At 56.5% G+C, this 19,123-nt stretch overlaps 2 protein-coding genes across 8 annotated transcripts in view; one reads left to right on the top strand and one right to left on the bottom strand.

Annotated features, from left to right (window-relative positions):
* The first annotated feature begins 18 nt into the window (after positions 1 to 18).
* ATG9B (autophagy related 9B) lies at positions 19 to 15,972 on the top strand. Of its 3 annotated transcripts, XM_063815825.1 has the most exons (19): positions 2,940 to 3,032; positions 3,219 to 3,296; positions 3,750 to 3,832; positions 4,257 to 4,379; positions 4,523 to 4,566; positions 4,744 to 4,808; positions 5,047 to 5,208; positions 6,920 to 7,061; positions 8,868 to 9,622; positions 9,795 to 9,948; positions 10,175 to 10,354; positions 10,954 to 11,190; positions 11,405 to 11,529; positions 11,695 to 11,791; positions 11,987 to 12,113; positions 12,199 to 12,340; positions 13,094 to 13,271; positions 14,199 to 14,487; positions 14,809 to 15,972. In XM_063815825.1, exons 9-16 carry the CDS (start codon positions 9,588 to 9,590, stop codon positions 12,324 to 12,326), a joined length of 1,083 nt encoding a protein of 360 aa, XP_063671895.1. In that variant the 5' UTR covers positions 2,940 to 3,032; positions 3,219 to 3,296; positions 3,750 to 3,832; positions 4,257 to 4,379; positions 4,523 to 4,566; positions 4,744 to 4,808; positions 5,047 to 5,208; positions 6,920 to 7,061; positions 8,868 to 9,587; the 3' UTR covers positions 12,327 to 12,340; positions 13,094 to 13,271; positions 14,199 to 14,487; positions 14,809 to 15,972. The 3 variants fall into 3 exon arrangements, with proteins under 3 accessions (XP_054511286.1, XP_054511285.1, XP_063671895.1); XM_054655311.2 differs by lacking the exons at positions 2,940 to 3,032; positions 3,219 to 3,296; positions 14,199 to 14,487; positions 14,809 to 15,972 and adding exons at positions 19 to 555; positions 1,241 to 1,446 and having other exon boundaries at positions 3,750 to 4,379; positions 4,523 to 4,808; positions 13,094 to 13,294; XM_054655310.2 differs by lacking the exons at positions 2,940 to 3,032; positions 3,219 to 3,296; positions 13,094 to 13,271; positions 14,199 to 14,487; positions 14,809 to 15,972 and adding exons at positions 19 to 555; positions 1,241 to 1,446; positions 12,504 to 13,066 and having other exon boundaries at positions 3,750 to 4,379; positions 4,523 to 4,808.
* NOS3 (nitric oxide synthase 3) overlaps positions 13,273 to 19,123 on the bottom strand; it is a 25,451-nt gene continuing 19,600 nt past the window's right edge. For 3 of the 5 annotated variants that reach the window (XM_016945884.4, XM_009454566.5, XM_063815823.1), the window contains 9 exons: positions 18,949 to 19,027; positions 18,631 to 18,818; positions 17,917 to 18,089; positions 17,397 to 17,607; positions 17,218 to 17,305; positions 15,747 to 15,868; positions 14,838 to 14,986; positions 14,299 to 14,493; positions 13,273 to 14,209 (listed from right to left, as the gene is read on the bottom strand). In XM_016945884.4, the coding sequence (XP_016801373.2) occupies positions 14,048 to 14,209; positions 14,299 to 14,493; positions 14,838 to 14,986; positions 15,747 to 15,868; positions 17,218 to 17,305; positions 17,397 to 17,607; positions 17,917 to 18,089; positions 18,631 to 18,818; positions 18,949 to 19,027 (1,367 nt within the window). In that variant the 3' untranslated portion in view covers positions 13,273 to 14,047. Of the gene's footprint in view, positions 14,210 to 14,298; positions 14,494 to 14,837; positions 15,165 to 15,746; positions 15,869 to 17,217; positions 17,306 to 17,396; positions 17,608 to 17,916; positions 18,090 to 18,630; positions 18,819 to 18,948; positions 19,028 to 19,123 lie in introns of all 5 variants that reach the window. The other 2 variants (XR_010159057.1, XR_010159058.1) reach the window with 2 other exon arrangements.

Genomic DNA, 19,123 nt, shown 5'->3' with positions numbered 1-19,123 from the left:
TTGCCGGGTGCTCCTGTGGGCTCCGGGTGACGTCCAAAGGGTGTGGCCCGACTGGCCCTCCAAGCAATGGAGTATCCATAGTAACGCGTCAGCCGCCGACCTCGGGCCATTTTCCCAAGGCTCCAGGATCTCTAGATGTCCCGTCGTCTCAAGGGCGTGTAGAACGCGGGTTTTGGGGGAGGAATGAACAAAAATCGACTGGGAGTTTTTTCAAAACACGTACATATGCCCTGCCACCCACCCCGCTCTCCTAGGTGCGTCAGAACTGCTGGGACATCTGTCACGTGAAGGGGTGGGTTGCCCCTCCACACCTGTGGGCGTTTCTCATTAGGTGGAAGGAGAGACTTGGAAAAGAAAGAGACAGACAAAGTATAGAGAAAGAAAAATGGGCCCAGGAGACCGGAGTTCAGTTTACGGAGGATCCACGCCGGCACCAGCCTCTGAGTTCCCTTAGTATTTATTGATCATTATCGGGTGCGGCAGGATAATAGGACAATAGTGGAGAGAAGGTCAGAAGGTAAACACGTGAACAAATGTCTCTGCATCGTAAACAAGGTAAAAAAAAATGCTGTGCTTTTGATGTGCATACACATAAACATCACAATGCCTTAAGAAGCAGTATTGCTGCCAGCCTGTCCCCACCTCCAGCCCTAAGGCGGTTTTCCCCTATCTCAGTAGAGATAGGTTTTACACCGAGACATTCCATTGCCCAGGGACGAGCCGGAGACAGAAGCCTTTCTTTTATCTCAACTGCAAAGAGGCATTCCTTCCTCTTTTACTAATCCTCCTCAGTACAGACCCTTTATGGGTGTCGGGCTGGGGGACGGTCAGGTCTTTCCCTTCCCGCGAGGCCATATTTCATCACGTGGGTGGGGAGAAACCTTGGACAATACCTGGCTTTCCTAGGCAGAGGTCCCTGCAGCCTTCCACAGTGTTTTGTGTCTGGGTACTTGAGATTAGGGAGTGGTTTGAGATTAGGGAGTGGTGATGACTCTTAAGAAGCATGCTGCCTTCAAGAATTTGTTTAACAAAGCACACCGTGCACAGCCCTTAATCCATTTAACCCTGAGTTGACACAGCATATGTTTCAGGGAGCACAGGGTTGGGGGTAGGGTTACAGATCAACAGCATCTCAAGGCAGAAGAATTTTTCTTAGTACAGAACAAAATGGAGTCTCCTATGTCTACTTCTTTCTACACAGACACAGGAACAATCTGATCTCTCTTTCTTTTCCCCACAGTCACGTGTACTTGGGGAAGAACTCCCCCGGTGATTCTGACACTCTTGCCCTACGCCTCAGCCATTGAGAACTATTGGTATGGAGGGCCTGTAATTTATCAAGGCGCGGCCTCAGATCTGTCTGCCTCGCAGATACCTTCCTCACCCGGGTCAGAATGACTTGCCTCAGGCTCCTGCCAAAGAGTTTGCACCACTCGTTTCTTCCCTGTAATTACTTGTTTGCGTATTTGTCTCCCCACTGGGCTGCAGCTTCTTGGGTAGTGGCTCTGTTTTATTCATCTGTCCTCTTCCCTTCCAAATGCTTGGCAAGGAAAAGTGCCCTTTAAAATAAATCGACTTGAATTGGGAGTGGTGGTAGGGAGGCTGTCAATGAGAATGAATTCAGGGTGAAACTAGGTAGGACAATGTCCCAGGATTAGTTTGGGGTTGAGCTGGGGAGCTCTTGGTGTATGGGGGGGTCCTATTGTGACTATGGTGGATTAGCCACGATACTGAGTGACATTGGGCGAGTGAGGTGGGGGAGAGACTAGACAACACCCACATAACCCATCTTGACAGATGTCTCAGAAAGATTATGGGAATTTCCTGGCCCCTCTGCAATGTGGGATTCCATTTTGCTACCTCTAGAAGGACAGGGTCTTGTTTTCATAGCTCTGCCTCCTACTCAGAGATAAAGGCATGCAAGACCTGAGCTACTACTACAATACCCCACACAGAAGGAGAAAAGCAGGCACATCTGGATTCAAGTTTTGTGGGTGATTCCATGATTGCCTCCAGTGAACAATCTGGGAAGCACAGTGTCCATATCGCCATTTCAGGGATACTGGCCCCAACATCAGCCCTTAGGCCTAAGCCCTAGAGACCTTGACACCTGGTGGCTGAGTCAGCATCTCAGTAATGGGCTTTAGAAGGAAACCTGGTGATTCAGGGCCTCAAGAATGGCGTTGGGCAAGCCACCAGACCAGCTGCCTGGGTCTCCTCCTCCTTGTTGAGGTGACAACAAGGAACTCAGTTCAGCTCCTCCCTGGGTATCCAAATTATCCTTCCAAGTCCCAGACTCACAGCTGTCCTCCCTTCTGATTCAGCCCTGATGCTTTTCAGGGGGTCCCAGAAGTGGGATCCGGACTTGAGAGAATGTCACAGTTGAAAATGATAAGGATGCAAACGGAATGGAACTTTCAGAGAACCCCAATTTTCTACTCTAAGTTCTCCAAACCAACTCTCAAATCCAAGATAGCTGCCTTTCCTTTCTTCACCTCCTCTTCTTAGTTTTCCCCAACTTGGCTGCAAAGTCAGCCTCCCCTCTTCTCTTCCTTAGCACCTCAGACCAATAAAACATGCAACCTTTTCTTATTCTTTTAAAAAAATTTATTTTTGACCAGGCTCAGTGGCTCACGCCTGTAATGCCAGCACTTTGGGAGGCCAAGGCGGGTGGATCACGAGGTCAGGAGTTCAAGACCAGCCTGGCCAACATGGTGAAACCCCATCTCTACTAAAAATACAAAAAATTAGCTGGGTGTGGTGGCACACACCTGTAGTCTCAGCTACTCAGGAGGCTGAAGCAGAAGAATCACTTGAACTTGGGAGGCGGAGGTTGCAGTGAGCCGAGATTGTGCCACTATACTCCAGTCTGGGTGACAGAGTGAGACTGCCTCAAAAAGAAAAAAAATTATTTTGTTTGTTTTTTAGATTTTGTAGAGATGGTGTTTCCCTAAGTTGCTCAGGCTGGTCTCGAACTCCTGGCCTCAAGTGATCCTCTCGCCCGGGCCTCCCAAAGTCCTGGGATTATGGGTGTAAGCCAACATGCCTGGCCCCTTTACTTCTTCTTTTCTGTTTTGGTCACAAAACATTTCTCTGTTGATCACTGTAGTGTGTGTGTGGAGGGAAGTGGGGGAGGTACACTCTTAAGAAATGAAATAGTTAACATCTTGGCCCTAAGATTTGTTGTAGAGATGGAGTCTTCTCATTCTGTTCCCCAGGCTGGTCTTGAACTCCTGGCCTCAAGCAATCCTCTTTCCTCGGCTTCCCAAAGTGCTGAGATTGATTACAAGTGTGAGGTACTGCGCCCTGCTACAATCCTTTAATAGGATGTTTTTGGGGGGGGGTGGCAGGGGGCAGGATCTAGCTCACTGTAACCTATACTGTTCCAGTGTAACCTGCACCAAGCCCTCCTCCCACCTCAGTCTCTTGAGTAGCTAGGAACACAAGCACACATCACCACACCTGGCTCTAACACGATTTTGCTTTTTGCTTTTGTCATTTTGGCTGCTGTTCTTTTTATCTTTCATTCATTCAAGGTCTGAAGATGGAGATAATAGGAATCTTCTCATCTCAATGTGCTCTTTGGCCCCTCCTCTTAAACTGATGCCCCTCTCAGGCCCTGAGGGATTTGGCCTCAGGTTGCCCTGGAAGGGGTGTGAGTGATCAGACAGGTGACTGAGAGCTGGGATGCCTGAGGCCTGCCTAGGCTGAGTCACCTAGTAATGTTGTTGTCATTGTTCCTGTTGAAGTCCCAGCTCAGTGTCACAGACCTTTGTGGAAGCAACAACAGCTCCCATCGTTCCAACCTTTCTGGAGAAGCCGTGGCCTGATGGTGAGCCGAATGGGCTGGGGGGGGAGAAGAAGGCGGCTGGGGCGGTGGGGAGATCTGGGGCCTGGATCGGTGCCCCTCCTCCCCATGCCACTGCCACCTCCTCCTCCTCCTTCATGCCGGGGACCTGGGGGAGGGAGGATCTCCATCTTCTCTCTGTCCCCTGCCCCTCATACAAGAAGCTCCCCCTCCTCATTTTCCCCTCCCACCGCAGGGCCCCCTTGCTCAGTGCTACAGGGGACAGGGGCTTCTCAGTCTTGCCACAGTGCTCTCCCTATCCCAGCCACCCCCCCAACACAGGCTCAACCTGCAATGACACCTGCCTCTGCATCTCCCTCCTGGGGATCCCACTCCACCCCACCCCTGGCCCCGGCAACCCCCACTCCCTCACAGCAGTGCCCCCAGGACTCTCCTGGGCTGCGGGTAGGCCCTTTGATCCCTGAACAGGATTATGAGCGGCTGGAGGACTGTGACCCTGAGGGGTCCCAAGACTCACCCATCCACGGGGAGGAGCAGCAACCCCTGCTTCATGTCCCTGAAGGGCTCCGAGGTATGTGTGTGGGTGTGGGTGGGAGAGGGTTAGTGGTGCCTGGGAGCTCCAGTACTTACCCCAGGCTGGGCCTCTGGCAGTGGGTTGAGAACGTGGAGAATTGATCACATGCCAGGGGCCGACACTCTCCCCTCTGTGCCCAGGCTCCTGGCATCACATCCAGAACCTGGACAGCTTCTTCACCAAGATATCCTTTGCGCTAGGCCTGCAGAGGTGGCATGGGAAGGTCCTCTTGGAGCTGGCACTGTTCTTGGCAGGGAGACTCCGTGAGGGTGTCATGGGTGGGAGACTTGTTGGGGCTGAGGGGAGGTGTCCTCAGGAGAGGCCCCCCGTGCCTCAGCCTTGTTCCTTGACACGCAGCCACATCTACAGCTACCACCAGCGGAATGGCTTTGCCTGCATCTTGCTGGAGGATGTCTTCCAGCTGGGGTGAGACGCTTAGCCGGGGCCCGGAACTCGGTCCCCTGGGCCCATGGCTTCCTTCTGTCATTTTGCTTCCTTAATTGTGCCAGCTGCTTCCATCCCATGCTTTCCCGAGCAGCCCTGGGGCTCAGCAGGGGCAGGGTCAGGGAGGATAACCATGGGCTGCTCTGGGGGCTGGGGCAGGAGCCCACCTGGCTGTCCCTGATCACTGCAGCATCCCGGCACCCCCCCTTCCTCCCGGCAGACAATTTATTTTCATTGTCACCTTCACAACCTTCCTCCTTCGATGCGTGGATTACAATGTTCTCTTTGCCAACCAACCAAGTAACCATACCAGACCTGGGTCGTTCCACAGCAAAGTGACCCTGTCAGATGCCATCCTACCCTCAGCCCAGTGTGCTGAGAGGTTAGTGACAACCTGGTGGGGCCCTGGGTGTGAAGCATGGGCAGTGGGTAGAGGAGTAGACAGGAGCCCCACTTTGTCCCGTCATCTAGATCAGCAGTTCTCAAAGCTTTTGGTCTTAGGACCAAAAATACACTTAATATACTTTAAGTTGTACTTAAGTGTATTAAGTTGTACTTAAAGTGTATTAAGTATATCTTTTTTTTTTTTAAGACAGAGTTTCATTCTTGTTGCTCAGGCTGGAGTGCAATGGTGACGTCTTGGCTCACTGCAACCTCCACCTCCCGGGTTCAAGCAATTCTCCTGCCTCAGCCTCCCCAGTAGCTGGGATTACAGGCGTGCACCACCACATGTATTTTTAGTAGAGACAGGGTTTCACCATGTTGGCCAGGCTGGTCTGGAACTCCTGGCCTCAGGTGATCCACCCACTTTGGCCTCCCAAAGTGCTGGGATTACAGGTGTGAGCCACTGTGCCCGGCCTATTAAGTGTATCTTAATTACAGTACATTAAGTGTATCTTAATACACTTAAAATTGGTTGAGAATCCTAAAAAGCTTTTGTTTATGGGAGTCGTATCTATCTACATTTTACCTTATAAAAAATTAAAATTAGGCCGGGCATAGTGGTTCACACCTGTAATCCCAGCACTTTGGGAGGCTGAGGCAGGAGGATTGCTTGAAGCCAGAAGTTTGAGATCAGCCTGAGCAACAAAGTGAGACCACATCTCTATAAAAAATAAAAATTAGCTGGGCTTGGTGGTGCGTACCTGCAGTCCTAGCTAAGCCTAGTCAGGAGGCTAAGACAGTGACTGTCTCTGATCACTGCAGCATCCCTACACCCTCCTCCCTCCCAGCAGACGATTCATTTTCATTGTTGCCTTCACAACCTTCCTCCCTGAAGCATGGATTGCAATGTTCTCTTTGCCAACCAACCAAATAACTGTTCCAGACCTGGGCCGTTATTTGGCAGGGAGATAGGAGCTATGATTCTACTGCTGCACTACAGCCTGGGTAACAGAGAGAGACCTTGTTTCAATAAATAGGAAAAAAAAAAAAGAAGGAAATTGTAGCTGAGAACAACTTTAAAATGTAAGAGTGCGGCTGGGAGTGGTGGCTCACACCTGTAATCTCAGCACTTTGGGAGGCCGAGGCGGGCGGATCACAAGGTCAGGAGATCAAAACCATTCTGGCCAACATGGTGAAACCCTGTCTCTATTAAAATATACAAAAATTAGCCAGGTGTGGTGGCGGGCGCCTGTAGTCCCAGCTACCCTGGAGGCTGAGACAGGAGAATCATTTGAACCCGGGAGGTGGAGGTTGCAGTGAGCCGAGATTGCGCCACTGCACTCCAGCCTGGGCGACACAGCAAGACTCCATCTCAAAAAAAAAAAAGAGTGTACAAGCACACATTTCATCAGCTGTCAGTGTGATGTGACATGTTCACGTGTCTTGTAGCCTCTGGAAAACTCCACTGTACTCTCAGCGTACAAGAATGAAAACATCAGAAAGCATTAGCATTATTTGGAAAAAGTTTGACTTTGCACATTTGTGAAGGCCACTTCAGCACCCACCCCCTGCCCCGGGCTCTACCTTGAGAGCTGCTGGTCTAGCTAGATCTCCCTCCTCATGACGGTTTTTCCTCACTCCCGAAGTCTGGTCTGCCTCTTTCTCAGGCGCCCACCTTTCTCCCCCACTGCCCGCCCAACCCCATACAGGATCTGCTCCAGCCCGCTGCTGGTCCTCCTCCTGGTCCTGGCTGCCGGCTTCTGGCTGGTCCAACTGCTTCGCTCAGTCTGCAACCTCTTCAGCTACTGGGACATCCAGGTGTTTTACAGGGAGGCCCTGCACATCCCCCCGGTGAGCTGGGTGGCTGTGTCTGCGGAGGGTGCTGTGAGAGGGTGGGCAGAGGAGAGGGGAAGAAGTGGGACTGTACAGGTGGAAGGGCCAACTGGAAAGAGGGCAGAAAGAGCGAGGTCTTATTGACACCTGCCCCAGGCCCAGAATAATGTCAGGAGGGGGCTACCACCACCTAGAGAGCATGGCCCTTACCCTAAGGGAGTTTAGTTTATTTAGATGGCTCATATACGATGACATATAGTTACATGTTTGTGCTAAAAACATTGATTAGAGAAAAGAGAAAGGGCAGTCATCTGGCTTTTCAGAGCTGGAGGAATTTGGGTTGGGCTTCGAAGGGCAGGACAGGAGGGGAGGGGAGCACATTCTAAGCCCCAGTGCAGGAAGGTGGGGAAAAGTCATGAGCTTTTGGAAGCTGCAGTGAGGAGATGGACCCATCAGCCTAAAACAGAGCCTTCAAAGCCATCCCCCGCATTGCAGGAAGCCACTGCATTGGCCTGTCACTGTCCACTGCTTATGCTCTGCCCTTTGTTTCCTCACCATCTTGAGTCTGCTCCTCCCTCCTCTGTATCTAAGTTCTTTCTTTGAGGCACAGCTTGAAAGTAGCCTTCTGCAGCTTGCTTCCCTTGCTCCCCTGGGAGGTCCGGAGCCCTCTGCACAGCCTTTATGTGCAGCAAGGGGAGAGGTCTTAGAAGGCCCCTGAGCAGAGGAGAGGGAGGAGGCCAGGGAAGCAGAGGTGGTGAGAGCGGAAGCTGGACCTTGGATTGGCTCTGGCGGGAGACTGCTTACCCGTCTCGTTCTCCTCCTCCCTTCTTTCCCCTCCTCCCCTGTTCCTTCCAGGGGAAGGGAAGGGAAGACACTGGGATGTACTGGAGAGGCCAGCCTGGGGGACTTGACTAACCTGGACTGGGAAAGCTGAGTGAAACTGGGCTGAAGTGAGGTTTGCAGCCTTCAAATGAGATCTGACAGTGCCCCACTGCCAGATGTGGACATAGCCCAGGTCCTGGGAAGGCTTCTGGTGACAGAGCCGAAGATGGCCTGGAGTCGGGTGGGGCTGGGAGTGTAAAGCATGCCCAGGCAGAAGGTGGGGAGGATTCTGTTCCAGAGTTGGTGGGTGCACTGGAAATGGGAAGGAGAGATTCTCCCACGAACTGCCAGACATTCTGGTTTTTTGTTTGTTTGTTTTGTTTCTTTTGAGACAGGGTCTGGGTCTTTCACCCAGGCTGGAGTGCAGTGCTGCGATATTGGCTCACTGCAGCCTCTGCTCCCCAGTAGCTGCAACCACAGGTGCACACCACCACGCCCTGCTATTTTTTGTACTTTTAGTAGAGACAGTGTCTCACCATGTTGCCCAGGCTGGTCTCGAGCTCCTAAGCTCAGACGATCTGCCTGCCTCAGCCTCCCAAAGTGCTGGGATTACAGGTGTGAGCCACCGCCCCTGGCCAGCCAGTCTGTTTTGTGTGTACAACTGAGGGGGCCTCAGGCCCTTAAGGAGTTGAGAAGCCAGGTCCAGCACCTGGAGGCGTCCCCAGGAAGTGCATGACTACTGGCCACATGAATGGCAGGGATGATGAACAGGGCAGTTTAGAAGAGGATGAAGGAAGTAGGGCGCGCCCTTGTTAGTGACAGGGTTAAGGGAGGGCAGAAAGAGAAAGGTGGGAGAGGGGGACGATGTAGCTTGGTCATGGCGAGTTTGTGATCGCAAACTCAGTTTGCGGGTTTTCAGGCCGCACACTTCGGGGTGTGGAGCTTGAGCATCACTGTGGAGAGGAATGGGGGGTCGCTGGCTCTCATCAGTGCCCCTTTCAGGAGGAGCTGAGCTCGGTTCCCTGGGCAGAGGTGCAGTCCCGCCTCCTGGCACTGCAGCGGAGCGGGGGCCTGTGCGTGCAGCCGCGGCCCCTGACGGAGCTGGACATCCACCACCGCATCCTGCGCTACACCAACTACCAGGTGGCGCTGGCCAACAAAGGCCTGCTGCCGGCCCGCTGCCCGCTGCCCTGGGGAGGCAGTGCGGCTTTCCTCAGCCGCGGCCTGGCGCTCAATGTCGACCTGCTGCTCTTCCGCGGTCCCTTCTCGCTCTTCCGCGGGGGCTGGGAGCTGCCGCACGCCTACAAGCGCAGCGACCAGCGGGGCGCCCTAGCAGCGCGCTGGGGGCGCACAGTGCTGCTGCTGGCCGCCCTGAACCTGGCGCTGAGCCCGCTGGTGCTGGCCTGGCAGGTTCTGCACGTCTTCTATAGCCACGTGGAGCTGCTGCGGCGCGAGCCTGGCGCGCTGGGGGCGCGCGGCTGGTCCCGCCTGGCGCGCTTGCAGCTGCGCCACTTCAACGAGCTGCCGCACGAGCTGCGCGCGCGCCTGGCCCGCGCCTACCGCCCCGCCGCCGCCTTCCTGCGCACCGCTGCGCCCCCCGCGCCCCTGCGCACGCTGCTGGCCCGCCAGCTCGTTTTCTTCGCGGGTGCACTCTTCGCCGCGCTGCTTGTGCTCACCGTCTACGACGAGGACGTGCTAGCCGTGGAGCACGTGCTCACCGCCATGACCGCGCTCGGGGTCACCGCCACCGTCGCCAGGTGCGACGGCAGATGCCCGGGGTGGTGGTGTGTGTTGGTTTCTCTGATCTGGGACCATGTGAGGTTCCCCCCGAATCCTTACCTCTCCCACCACTGGGGCCCTCTAGCCCTACATCCCACCGCGCGTCCTCCTAATCGCAGGCCCCTTCCCCCCACGGATCCCGCCTTTCAGGTCTTTCATTCCGGAAGAGCAGTGCCAGGGTCGTGCGCCGCAGCTCCTGCTGCAGACAGCCCTGGCCCACATGCACTACCTCCCGGAGGAGCCCGGCCCCGGCGGCAGGGACCGCGCCTACCGGCAGATGGCGCAGCTGCTGCAGTACCGAGCGGTGAGGGTGGGCGCGACGGCGGGCTGAGGAGGAAGTTGTGGGGTCTGTCTGCGCGGAGGGTCTGTCTGGGAGAGGGCATGAGACAAACGGACTACACCAGGAGTCTAGGGAGTGACTGGGTGGGGAGGCTTCTTGCCCTGGCGAGGGTCGCTGGGGACTGCTTGGTCCTGATAACGCGCGTGGGCCCCTCAGCGACCCCTGCTCAGCCTCACCGCTGCTTCCCCAGGTCTCCCTCCTGGAGGAGCTCCTGTCCCCGCTCCTCACCCCGCTGTTTCTACTTTTCTGGTTCCGCCCTCGTGCCCTGGAGATTATCGACTTTTTTCATCACTTCACTGTGGATGTGGCTGGGGTTGGGGACATCTGTTCCTTTGCCCTTATGGATGTGAAGCGCCACGGACACCCTCAGGTCAGAGCCGTTCCCTGGCCCTGGGGGTTTGGGCTGGGTGGGAGTTCGCTTGCCTCTCGGGAGCAGACCTGAGTTCCAGCCCTGGCTCCATTGCTTGCTACCTGTGCCATTGAGCGGGTCACTTCCCTTCCCTGTGCTCTCGTGCCCTCATCTGTCAGATGGCAACAATGGCAATGTGCTCTCCAGAGCACAGCCAAGGCCAGGCTTGTGAAGACACAGATTATGTCTGTATAGCCTATAATGGAGTTGCTGGCACATAGTAACGTCAGTAAATGGGAGCAAAGACCACCTGGGGGTGAGGAATGGGCTTGGCCGGTGGGTGGGGCTGAGTAAGGACTGGTGCCTGGACCAAGGCTGTCAGGATCACCCTGGGCAAAGCACTGAGGCTCAGCCCTATCCCCGAGCTGGCAATCAGTCCAGGGGTGACGAATAGATGACAGGCCCAGGTTCTGCACTGCTGCTGTATTTTTGGGTGATGGTGAACAAGTCCCCATTGTGGTCTGTTTCCTTCACGTGGAAGATGGGGCAGTGTTTCCTGTCCCACCTGTTCCCATAAGGCTCAGTGTTCTTAGCACCTGAAAGACTGTCCTTGCTCACAGTGGCTCTCGGCGGGACAGACTGAGGCCTCGCTGTCTCAGCGTGCGGAGGACGGCAAGACTGAGCTTTCTTTGATGCGGTTCTCCCTGGCGCATCCACTCTGGCGCCCCCCAGGGCACAGCTCTAAGTTTCTTGGGCACCTATGGGGCCGAGTACAACAAGATGCAGCTGCCTGGGGTGCCACCTCGGCTCGCAGCCCCTCCACCCCGGGGGTGCTCAGCAACTGCACCTCGCCCCTGGTGAGTCCCAAGCCTGGCCTCCCCTTCTGCCTTCACCCCCACAACTCCTCTCCAAACCCTTCCCCTCTAGCCTCACCTTAGGTAGTAACCTGCCTCACCAGCCCCCGCCCCCAGCCTGCTCTCCTGCCTTCTTTAGGCCTCTGCTTCCTCCCTATTCCGTTTCTGTCCTCTCTTCTGACTCCCTCTTTGGCTTTCCCTCTCCTCTTGCACCCAGCCTGAGGCCTTCCTGGCCAACCTCTTCGTGCACCCTCTCCTGCCTCCGAGAGATACAGCCCCCTGTCCAGCTGCGGCCACAGCCAGCCTCCTTGCCTCCATTTCCCGAATTGCCCAGGACCCCAGGTGAGGAGTGGAGGCTGAGATGCAAGGGTATGTGGGGTGGGGGGGGGTGGGCTGATCCTGTAGGAGTGGGGAGCCGGGGCGCTGTGGGGGGATTCAGAAGGGGAGCCCTCTGGGGTGTGGCGGGAGGAGGGCATGACTTTTGACCTGCTTCATGTTATGTTCCAGCTCTGTGTCCCCAGGAGGCACTGGGGGCCAGAAGCTGGCCCAGCTCCCAGAACTTGCTTCTGCCGAGATGAGTCTCCATGTCATCTACCTGCACCAGGTGAGTAGAGGGGTGCCCAAAGGAGAAATGTGGAGAGAAGGCAGGTGAACAACATGGAGACTGAGGTGGGGTGGAGTCTACAGAAGGGTCTAGCAGAGTGGCAGGAGGAGGCTGAAAAGCCCTCCGCCTCTAGGCCAGGTGCTTGGCCCTGCCCTCCTTGGGGTGCAGCCCTCATTCCTCCTCCTTTCCATGCAGCTTCACCAGCAGCAGCAGCAGCAGGAGCCGTGGGGTGAGGCTGCAGCCTCCATCCTGTCCAGGCCCTGCTCCAGCCCCTCACAGCCACCCTCGCCTGATGAGGAGAAGCCATCCTGGTCAAGTGACGGTGAGGAGGGTGGGGCCTGCAGGGGACAGAGCCTGGTGGACACTGGGCATCATGGAACTGCCCAGCTGATGGCCTTTTTCACCAGGCTCCAGTCCTGCTTCTAGCCCCAGACAACAGTGGGGAACCCAGAAGGCCCGGAATCTGTTCCCCGGAGGGTTTCAGGTGACCACAGACACCCAGAAGGAGCCTGACCAGGCCTCTTGCACTGACTGAGACGACTCCTCAGGGTCAGTATTGCCTCCTGTGAGGGGAGGGAGAAAGGACGGCATAGGTAGTTGGAGTCCGACTTGAAGCGATGGGAGCAGTGGTGGGAATTTGGGGTGATGGGAGGTGGTCATCTCTGGAATCTAGACCCCTGGACTGCTTGCCAAGAGCCGTCTCCTCCCACAGGTACCCTGGCTTCGGCAGCCACAGGAGATTGGAGGGTGGAGTAGAAAAACACAAGGAGTCATTGTTAGAGGCCCCATAGATGACAGGCCCAGGTGCTTTAGTTGGGCAGGACCTGGGAGTCAGTGAGGAACTCGCCCCGAGAACAGAGAAAAGGTAGGAAAGGAGAGGAGATGCTGATGGCATCTGGAAACAAGTCTTAGAGATGGTCTCCACCCAGAGGGAATAAGGGGAGACATCCCCAACTGGAATGTGTCCTGGAGCAGCTGCCTGGGAAGAAGTCCTCGAGTTTCCTCAAGGTGGGGGACAGAGGTCAAGGATGAGGCCGAGCTAAATGGAAGGGTGACAGTGAGGCAGGTGGGCTTTAAGGCTGTGGATTCGTCATGCTGGCGGCTGCCAGCAGCACTTTCAGGTTCCTTGGGGCTTGTAGGGGATGGGGACTTGTCAGTGGAAAGACGGGAGGGATGATGTTTTTGGACTTCAGTATGGGTGTGATGTCTCAGGAAGTGGGTGTGGCTCCCCATCCTGTATAAAATAAGCAGTAAAGCTTGCTCATGGCTGTTGTACATCTCTGTGACTCTTGTTTCTGGCAGGCCCCACTCCTGGCAGCTGAGTGCTGCACCTGCCTTCTTGATCACGAGCCTGAGAACTGCACGGGGGAGCAGCCCAGACTGGCTGGAAACCATGTTTTCAGAGTGCAGGGTCAAGCGGCGTGTAGGACTCTGTCAAAAGAATGACCCCTTTCCCCACCACATACCCACAACTGCACAGGTTAAAACAGAAATCTTGTCATTTTATAATTGTAATCCACGCCGGGTGCAGTGGCTCACACCTGTAATCCCAGCACTTTGGGAGGCTGAGGCGGGTGGATCACGAGGTCGGGAGTTCAAGACCAGCCTGGCCAAGATGGTGAAACCCCGTCTTTACTAAAAATACAAAACCTAGCCGGGCGTGGTGGCAGGCACCTGTAATCCCAACTACTTGGGAGGCTGAGGCAGGAGAATCACTTGAACTTGTGGGGTGGAGGTTGCAGTGAGCTGAGATCACGCCACTGCACTCCAGCCCGGGTGGCAGAGGGAGACTCCGTTTCAAAAAACAAAAAAACAAAAAAAAAAACTGTAATCCACATGAGCTGGGGTAGGCACTTTAGTAGTTCTCCTAACATCTGGCACAGTCCCTTACGGTAAATCTTCTATAATAAATACTTGATTTAGAGATTAGACTTTACAGGTAAGATACTCCTGAGAGAGGCAAGAGGAATCTAACATTCGCCTAAGAAACAGGAAGGGGGTAGCAGTAGGCCCTGGGGTACCGCTGCTGGGAGGGGCCTTCCAGATTCGGGCGGACCCAGGCCCGAGGCAACAGGCCTAGAGAGGGAAAAGAGGCGTTTTGCTCCTTCCTGGAGGAATAATGCTGAATCCTTGCAGCCTCTGGACAGATGTGAGAAGGCACCACCTCAAGAGGGGAGGAGCGGGCCTGATCCTGGTCGGGCGGACCTAAGTCGGGCAGCCGCTCTCCCGGAACTGGAAGGGAAAGCCAGGTGGCTCTCAGGGGCTGTTGGTGTCTGAGCCGGGAGGGTCGAACGCCCAGGGCACTGCGCCCCGCAACTGACGCTCCTGCAAGGAAAAGCTCTGGGTGCGTATGCGGCTTGTCACCTCCTGGGTGCGCAGCGTGAGCCCGAAAATGTCTTCGTGGTAGCGTTGCTGATCCTGTCGGAAAAGAGCACAGTGGATCAGAACCCGACTCAGAGACCTTAGCAGGAACCCCGCACGCTCAGGCCCGGCCCGCCCCTCCGCACCCGCAGCACGCCGATGACGTCGCCGGCCTCGTCCAGCTCCATGTCGCCCTCCGTCGCCAGGATGCGCTGCACGGTCTGCAGGACGTTGGTTGCCATGGTGACATCGCCGCAGACAAACATGTGGCCCCGCTCGAGGCACAGCACGCGGTGCACCTCCGCAGCCAGCTCCGTCCTCAGGATGTCCTGCACGTAGGTCTGCGGGGCGGCGGGGTTAGGGCGGGCCCTTGTGGGGGTGGGCGCGGGGGCGCAGCCCGGGGCTGCTGGCTGGCCCTGGACGTGAAAGTCTCCGGAGCGGGCCTGGTGGGGCCTGCGTGCCCTGGGGCGGTGTCAACAGGGGCAGAGCCAAAGGGGCGGGGCGGGGGCGGGAGGAGGCGGGCCTAGAGGGGCCGGGGCACAAGGGTGGGCCAGAGTGTGCAGGGGTGGCTGAGTGGTCGTGGGAGGCCACGGGAGGGCCGTGGTTGGTGTGCCCCGCTGGAGAGCGCGAGTCCTCCCCTCTCTCCCTATCTTCAGGTTACCATTGCGCCCTCAGAGTCTCACACCTTGGGGTTGTCAGGTTCCCGGGAGAAGGCGGTGAGGACTCGGCCAAACACCCCGCGCTGCTGGGCGTTCTGCACCTCGTCGCGGTAGAGATGGTCAAGTTGGGAGCATCGGCAGCCGAACACCAAAGTCATGGGAGTGGGCTGCAGCCCTGCAAGCAACCCCACGCTTGGGAAGGCTCTTCTCCGGGGCACAGTGCTAGTGGGGCCTCCCCACAGGCCACCGTCGCCCAGCCTGGCAGCCCAGCGTTTTGGGCTGAAGCCACCATTACTTTGGCTGTTTCATCTCTAAGAGAGTGTAGAATGCTTTCACAGAGACCCTGCACAGCCCTGATTTACAGAGGGAAGGGAAGGGCGGGTGAGGTGGTGGCCCCTGGTGGAGCTGCGCTAGAATGCGCGGCTTCGGACTCAGAATTCCGTGCCCTTTGCATTGTGTGACATCGCAGTCCCCTTCCCCGCTCCCACTTCATATTCTCCCATACTTTTAACTCTCCTCCCAGTCACAGCCCTCTTCTTTTGATTGACAGACCACCCTGGGCACCCCATGCTCAATATGAACACCTTGTAGCATATCCTTAGGTCTTGGACAGACCTCGGTCAGCTCTGGCACAGTCAAGAATCCACCTTGGGCAGTTCTTCTTTGAGTCTTAGCCCTAATCCCTTTGAAAATTCTATTTTCCTTTGTCCTCAATCCAGTCAACACCTACTATGTACCAGGCACCAGGAAGCCAGAAACTCAGGGCCCAGCCCTTGCCTTTGGTACCTGCCCTCCCCTTGGTCTCATGAGCCTCTTTTCAGCTTTGTGGACTTTGTTTCCTGCCCTCTCTTTCCTATTTCCTGCCTTCCAGCCCCACCCCTCTGTCCCTAGATTGTGTGACTCCCTTCAGGCAGTCCTTTAGTCCCCAGCCTCACCTTTGCTCTCAATGTCATGCAGCCGCTCCTGCCAGAATCCCCGGAAGGGGGCAATGCCAGTGCCTGGGCCCACTAGGATGCAGGGCAAGCTGGGATCGGGTGGCAGCCGGAAGGAGGGAGCCCTGGCAGGAGAGACACTCCATCAGGTCCCCTTTGCCTTTCCTGCCCCACCATTCTCACCATGCAGGGTGGGTGGAGCAAGGAGGACCCAAGCTCTTCCCATCTCAAAAAAAAATAAAAAAAAAACAAAAAACAACTCTACTTGCTGAAACTCCTTGGATCTGTGGTTTCTGGAGATTGCACCAAAGGAAATATAGTTCATTTTGGATTGAAGAATACTTAGATGACTCAGGGGATTTAGAAAACGTGGGAAGGGTGAAAGACACTTTCAGTTCATAATGGGTTCACTAAGTGTGTTTAAGTATCCTTAATAGTGGTATTTAGTTTATGTTCAGTAGATGGGTACGGTTTATTTGTAGTTTAGCCATCTGGGTGGATTTGAGTCACCAGGCCCAGCTGATGGCAGCCTAGGAACTGTTCTCAGTCCTACCAGGACTTTTGGTTCCTGGCTGCGAGAGCGGGCAAGACTTCTGGACACAGCATGAAGGAAGGGTCTCTTAAAATCCTTCACCCTCGGTCCGGGTGCAGTGGCTCACACCTGTAATCCCAAGACTTTGGGAGGTGGAGGTGGGAGGATCGTGAGGTCAGGAGCTCGAGACCAGCCTGGCCAACATAGTGAAACACCGTCTCTACTAAAAATACAAAAATTAGCTGGGCGTGGTGGTGGGTGCCTGTAATCCCAGCTACTCAGGAGGCTGAGACAGGAGAATCTCTTTTTTTTTTTTTGAGACAGAGTCTGGCTCTGTCGCCCAGGCTGGAGTGCAGTGGCACAATCTCGGCTCACCGCAAGCTCCACCTCCCAGGTTCATGCCATAGGAGAATCTCTTGAACCCGGGAGGCGGAGGTTGCAGTAAGCCGAGATCGTACCACTGCACTCCAGCCTGGGCGACAGAGCAAGACTCCATCTCTGGGGGAAAAAAAAACCAAAACCTTCACCTTCTTTGAGTCCTTGGTGACACCAAGGCCAAGGGTGGTCTTAACCCTAACTAGTAGTTCTCCCTGGATTGAGTGAGGATTTAGTGACTGTAGTTCCCAGGTGCCATGCTGCCCAACATCAGACAGCCCAGGGACATAGAGAGGAACACAGAAGCTTTCAGAAAGCCACAGGGCCAGCCGGTTTGATCCCAGCTCTGGCTCTGGGAGCTATAGTTTCAGGGCAGAACTCTGAGTCTAAATGAATGAGAGAGCCAAAGCTTAGCCAGAGTTCTGAAGTGACCTAATGACACCACACCCTTGACATGTTACAGAGCTCCTTCCTGTTTCCAGTGACACCCCTCACCAGTGACACTCCTCACCAAAGCTGCCACCCTGACCCTGGGCAGCTCCCCACCAAGTCCTCCATCTCACTTACCCCCGGATGAAGCAGGGCACAGGGTCTCCGGGCTTGAGCTGGCTTAGCCACGTGGAGCAGACTCCATAGTGCAGGGGGCCCAGCCCATCTGGGGGTGGGAAGGAGAGGCCGGTGAGGGGCCAGAGAGGGGCCGGTCCCAACCCTGCTGTGGCCAGGCCTGCTCCTGCTCGTTGCCTCACCCTGAGTCCTGTATGCCAGCACAGCTACAGTGAGGTGGATCTCTCCTGGGTGGGTGCTGGGTGCCGAGCTGACTGAGTAGTACCGGGGCTGGAGCAGAGGCAGCTGGGTGAGGAGCAGTGGGGCAGGCAGCGCCACCGACGGGAACTGCTCCAGCACCTCCAGCAGCGTGGGGCAGCGGAACCACTTCCACTCCTCGTAGCGTCGGGGATCCTGGGGGAGCAGGATGCAGTGGGTTGGAGGCCCCATAGCCCTTCCTAGTAACCTCCCTTCTTGACCCCTCCCCCACTGAGCCTCTTTAGGGTTTCTCCCTGCTCAGTTCAGGCCAATAGAGCTTTCTCTAAGACCTGGAGAATCCAGCCATGAATTCTTCCCTGAGGAGCTGGGTCTTAAAGCACCAGTGTATGTCGGCCAGGAGAAGAAAGTCCAGGGGGGACTTTGCATGGGGGTTTCCTGCCACTGGGGCCCCCCCAGCTCATCCCTTCTCTCTAGCCCCTGTGCCTCATTGGGGTGGTCCCCAACCTGGCTGAGGGCCTCCAGCTCCTGCTGTTCCCTGGGCTCTTCTGCCAAGGTGCTGAGCAGCCGCAAGAGCTGAGGGCTGGGTGGGGAGGTGATGTCCAGGAAGAAGGTGAGAGCCTGGCGCAGCGTGCACGGGGGCAGCCGGGGGTCCCGCACCCAGCCGGGGGGAGGGCCACCTGGGAATAGTGCACAGGGAGCTCTGAGGACAGGGCCCAGCAGGACTGCAGTACCTGGGCCGATGTTTGTGTTTTGGTGACTGTTAGAGAGCCTGCCCTTGAGCAGCGGGGTCGGCCTGTCTAGGTAGCCTCAGTGTATTGTTTGGGGGCCCCTGGCCGGACTGGGTTGGTCTGGGCTCCTCTGCCTCTGACTCCACCCCCTTATTTTAAATAAAACCCAGGCATTGATGTGGCAGCAAATAGCCCCAGTGCCAGCTCCAGAGCAAGCTAGATTGCTAGGGGAGCCTTGGAGAGGAGCCCAGAGGGAGGGGACAGCCTTTTGGTGGGGGTGCATTTGAGGGTGTGGGGATGGTCCAGCAACAAGGCCAGCCCAGCAGTGGGCAGCACAGCCAGCTCTGAGCCTGCCTGCTGAGCTGTGGAGGAGGTGGCCACCCGCTGGGTCGGGTCCTGAGCTCCTGGAGGCCTGGGGCCGGGGGTGGGGCTGGGCATGGGGCTGGGCATGGGGCTGGTGTGCCCTGTTGCATCCCAGGCTGCCCCTCACCAGGGCTGCCCTTCTCCAGCTGCTCTACTGCCACGGGCTCAGTGGGCGCCGGCGGGTCCTCCACGCGGCTCAGCAGCGCCTCCACAAGGCCGGGCCGGTTGGGCGGGCAGACACCTATGTGGTCCCCCGGCTGGTACTGCAGCCCCTCCTGGCCTCCGGTGTCCAGGCGCACCAGGATGGTGGCCCTCCTGGGGGTGGGGAGAGGGGCACTTATGGGGAGTCAGAGAGGGGTGGGGGCGGGAGAATGTGGGAGGAGGAGGGTCCAGGGTCAGGGTGTTCAGGACAGGGGTGGGGGGGCGGTAAAGCCGTCGTCCTCACGTGGACTTGCTGCTTTGCAGGTTTTCCACTGAGCGGATTGTAGCCTGGAACATCTTCCGCCTGTGCACGTGGATCAGACCTGGGGGCGGGGAGGGGCAAATGAGGCAGCCTGAGCTAGGGAGCAGGGCCTGGCCCCAGAGTGCTTTAGTCCCGGGGTGTGGGGGCCTCAGAGAAC

The sequence above is a fragment of the Pan troglodytes genome, chromosome 6 (assembly GCF_028858775.2).
Source record: "Pan troglodytes isolate AG18354 chromosome 6, NHGRI_mPanTro3-v2.0_pri, whole genome shotgun sequence".
NCBI lineage: Eukaryota > Metazoa > Chordata > Mammalia > Primates > Hominidae > Pan > Pan troglodytes.
Note: the sequence above shows the minus strand (reverse complement) of the source record. Positions and strands in the feature narration are given on the sequence as shown.

What these genes read in the sequence shown, in the direction of transcription:
- ATG9B (XM_054655311.2), top strand. Translation starts at nt 1,395, where the DNA reads ATGACTTGCCTCAGGCTCCTGCCAAAGAGTTTGCACCACTCGTTTCTT. An exon ending in GCAACTGCACCTCGCCCCTG is followed by an intron (nt 11,191 to 11,404) that starts GTGAGTCCCAAG and finishes TCTTGCACCCAG; the next exon opens with CCTGAGGCCTTCCTGGCCAA. An exon ending in ATGTCATCTACCTGCACCAG is followed by an intron (nt 11,792 to 11,986) that starts GTGAGTAGAGGG and finishes CTTTCCATGCAG; the next exon opens with CTTCACCAGCAGCAGCAGCA.